General features: G+C 35.7%; 1 protein-coding gene and 1 pseudogene across 1 annotated transcript; one reads left to right on the top strand and one right to left on the bottom strand.

The window, feature by feature from the left end:
* Positions 1-1920: 1920 nt before the first annotated feature.
* Positions 1921-2460, bottom strand: LOC129235625 (uncharacterized). The gene is made up of 2 exons (XM_054869560.1): positions 2442-2460; positions 1921-2348 (listed from the first exon to the last, which is right to left on the bottom strand). Exons 1-2 carry the CDS (start codon positions 2458-2460, stop codon positions 1921-1923), a joined length of 447 nt encoding a protein of 148 aa, XP_054725535.1.
* A 3429-nt stretch (positions 2461-5889) lies between these two features.
* LOC129235628 (protein krasavietz-like) lies at positions 5890-6886 on the top strand (annotated as a pseudogene).
* The last annotated feature ends 317 nt before the right edge of the window (positions 6887-7203 follow it).

A 7203-nucleotide genomic window follows, 5' to 3' on the forward strand; every position in this document is an offset into this window, starting at 1 on the left:
AGGTTATACTTATTATTCATATCAGCTGAAAAACTTGATGTGTCGAAGGCGCCCATGGTAAATGTTGCAAAAAAGTCCAGATTAAAAAATGTTGCCACTACTTTGCCAAAGTAATAGAAGAAAGCTCATAAGACAACACCGAGAACCGACCGTAAAATCTTACAGAAAGCTATGGAGAGTCGAAATACACTACCGAGTCATTCCAAAAGAACTAAATGATTCTGGTATCACGGTGCCATCGGCCACGCTGCGTCGCCGTTCGTAGGAAAATGGAATGACTTGCAGGCGCCCAACAAAAAAAGCTAAAGTTAACTTGAACAATACGTCAAAAGCGGTTAAATTATAAGAGTTACTCCAAAATTCATGGATTAAGGTCATCCTTAGAATTTTGCTGTTTTCTCTAATATTCAGCAATATTTGGCCTTAAACTATTTTTTCGATTATTGTCGTTTTGAAGCGGTTAGCGAAGCAAAACCTTCGTTCACAGGAGGCAAAATGTACTGTAATCAGATGATTGTGTTGTCCTTGTATTAAAAATCTACCCTTACTAGTGTTCTGTAGCTGCATTAAATCGAAAGATTCTAGTCCAATAATATTTTGTTCAAGGAATAATTGATTCTGCCTAAAAAATAAAAGTACTGAAAAATGTTTATCGCCATATACCGATGCCAATACGCTATTATGCAGGATGATGCTCCATGAATCTTGGCTTTCAGAGCTTCAGAACTTAAATCATAAGACAAAACAGAAATTGTTGAAATGATTTTTTTTATTATAATCTGACAGATAATGTCATAGCATGTCGTCCATTCGACCAGTACAATTTTAGCCGTATGGCATCGCTGTTTTGCTGATTTTTGGAAACAAAAAAAATTCAGCAGTCAGCATGGCGTGATAGCGCTCGCCATTTATCGTAACGATTTCGAAAGAAATAAGCACCACACCAGTACTCTCTAAACTTCGCGAACTGATTTTTTTTTTCAAAGTAAATTACCACAATTTAAAAGCGATGTTCTAGCATTCAACGATTCACGATGACTTGCCACACCTCACTGAACAGAAATGGCAACACAGTTCGCAATTCTCAACTGTCAATTCATAGTTATCGGTATGGATAGTTTTCATGCCTTATACCTATATGAGCAAAGAAACCCTACGGTGGCAGTTTTGAAGGCAAATGCGATAGATATTTGGAATAATGACGTTGAATTGAACAGCATTTGCCATAAAAGTAAATAGCAAATAGAAATTTAATTAAAATTTCTTTTTTTTTTATTTTGTACTCAAAAAATTATTTTCATACTGTTTGAGAGTATAACTTTTTCTACTACTTTAAGCTTTTTTAGCTCGACGCTAACACTACGATCTACGAGTACGCTTTTCTTAGTTTTTTTGATGTTTATACTTGAAGATGCTGTGTATGTTTTTTTACGAAAAAAATCGCTTTAAAGTATCGGTTTAAGTACTTACACTGACTCTTAAGTGTATGTTAATATGAATATCAAAATACAATACATAGGATATATCCAGCCATTAAATTTTTTTTTTTACTTTACAACTTCGGTCTTCTTGTATTCGATTCCCCAATCTTGCCTGAGATCCTCTCCATGCTCACTCGACTGCTTCTTTGCAATTATTACCGATTCCTAGTTCAAGCAACCGCTATCGAGCCGTTTATATACATATATTATATGTTGCTGAAATTACGAAGTTATTTTTTCCTCAAAACACCTCCTTTTAAAATTAAAATAAAATGCCCAACAATAAATACTTACTTATCGTATGTACGTATTATGAACTTTATATTATATTGTATATGTACTCGTATCTTTACAAAGGTACGTAAACAAATTTTTTTAAACTATCCACACTTTGGAAATTCCCACGAAGTAAAAAATATAGTTTACAGATCCATTGCGCCTACCTTTCTGAAATATCTTCTGCACCAATTTCAGTCGCCTCAGTGGGGCCATTTCTCATTTCGTCCACGTTTTCGCCGGTATTATTTCGCCGTGCGAGTGACTTAGCTATATTTTCACTTTCTTCTACATCGCCATTGAACTCAATTATCGTCGTGTTTTCGGGCGCTTCAATGAGTAATACACGCCGTGACTTTATCAATCCTAGCAACTCGTCAATTTTTTCGTCGACGTCATCTTCATCTTCTTCGGGGGCAGTGAAAGTCAAGAATTCGGCATTGTATAGCTCTTTTGATTTGAGCAAATCTTCATTCTTATCTATTTCTTCAGAGCTCCCATTCTTTTTGTTTAACTCGTGCGAAGAATTTTCTTGCGAGTCTTCATTGGCACTCTTATCAAGTTCTTCTATGGATTTTGCCCGCAGTAATCCTATAAGACAGCAATACTAAAATAATATCAGTTAAATATAAATATATGAATCAAAATTCTACAGTAAATAAATACTTACAACTAGCAACGCACCTTCCAGGCGGAAACTCATGGTAATCATGAGCAGACACAATTTATATACTCGTACTCCAGATACTCAATGCAAGACCGATGCAAGTTTAAAAAGCTCGGCAGCATTTACCATTCTTTTATAGCTGCATTAGTTTCTTGAGATCTGAGTCGTCATTATGTCTAACCAAAGATGGCATGCGTATGAATTTAAAGCTAAGCCACCTTAAGCGGAATGTTTACGAGTGTTCTGCCAGCAATCAAATAATTAAGCTGGTATTTTATCAATAGTTTTGTAGTTTTCGCCTTAAACAGAAGCACATTGAGGCATTATATCATCACAGGTGAAAATCTTCCATCATATGCATACGAATGTATGTACGTGCGGATGTTAATTTGTATTTAATTCGATAAATCATTTGGAGTCTTCGCTTTCAGCACATTTTCAATCCGACATTATAATTCCATTTTATGTCTTGGCTGCCGAAAAAGGTAAATACAAGTAGTTGATGTATTCAGGTTAACAGAGCAGTGAATTCCACATTTAAGTGGGAGTCGTAAAAAATAAAACGATTTAAAAGTTGACAAAATTTGTTGATTTCTCGTATTGGAATGAAATGGAAAGTATTAACTTTTAAAAATATTTAAATAGATGAACTCGCACTTATGTATGTTAACATGTATTTTAGTTGTTTTAGTTTTATACAAGTTGGCGCAAAATTAATCATCCAATGGTTTTAAATCCAATTTTTGTTAAGTTTTTTTACTAAATAAAGAAACAAAATGATTTTGAATGATGGAGGCTTTATATTAATTTGTTTTTCATAATTAATACGCGGCACTTTGTACTCATTAGTTTGTTCAGTTTAAATCTCGGAATATTATTCAGTGAATGGCTTACTGAATTTTCGCAAACATGCAATTTCTCCTGACATCTGACTTGTCAAAATTAAACGAAAAATAAAGTAACTGTTTTGGAAAGACGCCAACTTTAGGACTTAATACGCCTTGGTTTGTATAATGTAGCTGTCTAGCTCACAAGAAATCATTTATACGACGCCATTTGCAAAAATTTTAATATACCGATAGGGTTATTAATTTTATATCACCTTATAAAGGGTGTTTTTTTTAGAGGTTAGGTTTTCAAGTTGGCACTACTTTTTTCGTAGATGGTCTTTTTGACAGCTGTCACTTGATTTATGCTCAGTTTGGTTTGCCATTTCATAATGAATAGACTTACACCTGAACAACGTTTGCAAATCGTGCAAATTTATTACGAAAATAATGGTTTTGGAAATTATTTTGTTATAACGACTTGCTTTAAAATCTTTGTAAATTTTAGATGAAAAAAGACCCAGTCAGACATCCACTTTGTGATTACCTTTCTATATGTACGAGAAGATTAAAATATTTGAGAAGATTTTCGTAAATGACCTGTGGGCCTGCTTAAATAGGACTTAAGGCTTAAGATCCATGTCGTATAACATAGGGTTCAGTAGCAGGCCTATACTCGTACTCGTATCGACAATGTTTTCTTACGGCAGCCTCACGAAGCTTATGCAGAATTGGAATGGCAAGGTTACAAAACTATATTTCATATGAAAATTAAACTAAATGTGAGTGAGTTTCGTTTTGACGTTCTGAAAAACGAATTATTTGTTAATTTTTTAATTCGTTTTGGATTCACTCTAAAACTTAACTTTACAGCTAACACTTCCAAAGCAAATAATAAATGAAAAAATAATAATTTAACTAATTAAACATTAAAATAGACAGCCCATCAAGTGCACATCAAATACGATACCATAAAAAACTATCTGACGTGCGGAGGCGGTATAAAACCACCTCCATCAAGACGCACGCCATAAATAGGAGAAGAAGCTCGGCCAGACACCTAAATAGGGTATAGGCGTCAGATATATACGTATGTTTATAAATTAGTGCATCAACTAAGTTTGCGGTTAATTAATTAATAGAAAATGAGTGACTTGCAGAACGTAAACTTTTTAAATTTTATTTATGATTTAAAACCTAGCAAAAACATACAAAATTTTATAAGGTAATATTTATATGAATTACAGTAAGTTACTACAGCTATAAACTAAAATATTTCGTATAATCATGTGCCCATATTATTGCATAAATTATGATGTGCTTAAAGTCTTATGTACAGCCAACAACATCAATAAATAAATGCAATGAAATAAATAAAGTATACAAAAGGGTAATGTATCATACATACATACATATACAGGGTAGGCCATTTAAAGCGGGCCCATCGGGCAACCCTATAACTTTTGACAGGAACGTCAGATCGACTAATGACATAGCGCGTTGGAAGCGTCAGTCCAAGACAATTTTTACCATGGAGCAGTACACTCCAAAAGAACGCGCTGAAATAATTCAGCTTTACATCCAAAATAACTTCTCAATTGTGAAAACTCAACGTGCGTTTAAAAAAAAAAATAAAGTTAAAAGTGCGCCATCCAAAAGCACTTTACAGCGTTTATACGCAAAATTTATTAACCACGGTAGTCTCAGCAATACCAGCCACGCATCCAGACAACGGGAATGACGGGAATGGTCATCGGACCGTTCTTTTTCGAAAATGAAAATGGAGCCTCTGTCACCATCAATGGAGAGCGTTATCGTGCCATGATACGCGATTTTGTTATGCCAATCATCGAAGAAAATGACATGGAAGGCTACTGGTTCCAACAGGACGGGGCTACATGCCACACTTCACGCGCTACAATCGATTTTTTGAAGCCATTGTTCCCTGGAAGGTTGATTTCGAAAAATGGTGATTTTCCGTGGCCACCGAGATCACCAGATTTGACGCCACCGGACTTTTATTTGTGGGGTTATCTGAAATCCAAGGTATACATCAACAAGCCAAGGACTCTAACTCAACTTAAAAACAATATCCGACGCGAAATCGCCGCCATACCGGCCGAAATATTGGCCAAAACGATGGAAAACGCCGAAAAAAGGACTCACTTGGCCATCAAGGCCAGAGGCAAACATTTGAAGGATATCATTTTCAAAAACTAGCTGGAACAAATCTCCTTGAATCAAAATAAATGATTTTTCATATCAACACAAAAAAAAATGTTTTTTTCAATGTTTTTTTTCAGAAACAAATGGGCCCGCTTTAAATGGCCTACCCTGTATAACTAACGCTTACACCTTTTTAGGTGTTTGGGAAGCAAAGGGGTCACAAAAAGATATTTCCAAACTTTGAAGTTAGTGCGTAGTTTTGTACCGCTTAACGATGCTTTCTCGCTCGACTGTAACATTTTTCCAAAAAGACTTAGCAGCTTTTACCACGGCAGCGACATTTCGTTGTGATTTCACATTATTTCCGTGCATTAAACCAAAGTAGCGGTGTGTGTTTTTAATCCAGACAAAGTTTTATTACATTTTCTCGGCCGAGCTAAATTTTGTTTTTTGTTTTAATCCAATTTATTGCATGAATCCAAAAATCGAAAGACCAGTACTATAGCCACTGCATCAAGACCAGAAAAAGAGATGAAAGAGAGAAATATGACTTAACGGGATTCCGTGATGGGGTCATTGCTGGTGTCGAAAAAACTGAAAGTGATTTGAAACAAATCTCTAAATTTAGACAGCGCTGGTAACAAACTAGACTACCGTCGCTACGGCGAAGTATTATTTGATATATTAATTTCAGGAGGTCTCTTAGTTCTGGGAGGATCGATCTCCCAGGATGGCGAGAAGCTCCGCTCAAGTTATTGCATATCCGAAGCAAACGAAGACATTGAGACGATGCGCAGTCATGCGTCGATATAAGTACTTCGAGAACATATTTGAAGAGGAAATGAAGAAGGTGTTGGTATTCATTAAATGTTTGACTCCAAGCTAACGCACCAAACTTGCGCGTATGACAGCGCTCTGTTAGTTAATGGTTCGTTGCCCCCAAATGTTTTGTTGATACTGAACAACGAACATTTGATTAAAGATGGCATTGTTCTCGACTTCCTGATCGAGGTACTTTTCGCTTTCAAAATAGCGAGATCCATGCCCTCTGGTACATGTGCTCAAAAAGGGTGGACTTGAAAGTGAACTAATTACATTTTCCCACCACACAAATGTACTGAATAATATAATATTTAAAACAAGTTTTTCTCCAAAAAGATCTAGCCGAAATTATAAAATTACGCAAAGCACAGGCCAGTCCAAAAGCCAAGCATGAACTCCAACAGACGCTTATCGATTATATTAACGACGAGAAGACACACTCCGAAATCACAGTAGACATTAAGGAATTCGCTAAGTTAAATAATATTCCCGATCTCAAAGCCTGTTGTTCATTGTTGCAGGCTTTCCCCACAACTGATCGCGCTGAATGCGCTTAAATTTTGAAAGTACAGGAATTCTGCCATGAAAACTTGAACTTCATGAAGGACTTCCCAAAAGATCTTATCGCTTCAAATTTATTTAAATAAAATAAGTGTTCATTTAGACTTCACACAAAAGAAAATCAAATATCTGCCAATACACATAAACGGCGTGCAAATCCCGCACCATAAGACCACCAAACACTTAGGTAAATATGGGCAAGGCTGATTGGTTGCCCATATTTTTAATAAAATTCTTATTCTCCATACACAATAAAATTCTTTTATATAAGTAGGTGCTTCAACCAATTTGGATCTATGGGATCCAGCTATGGGGCTGTTCATGCTCAACCAATATAAAATCCATACAAAGATTCCGAAATAAGGTACTACGATGCGCGGTTAATGCAGCTTGGTACGTCTGC

This window comes from Anastrepha obliqua, chromosome 1, assembly GCF_027943255.1.
Source record: "Anastrepha obliqua isolate idAnaObli1 chromosome 1, idAnaObli1_1.0, whole genome shotgun sequence".
Lineage (NCBI taxonomy): Eukaryota > Metazoa > Arthropoda > Insecta > Diptera > Tephritidae > Anastrepha > Anastrepha obliqua.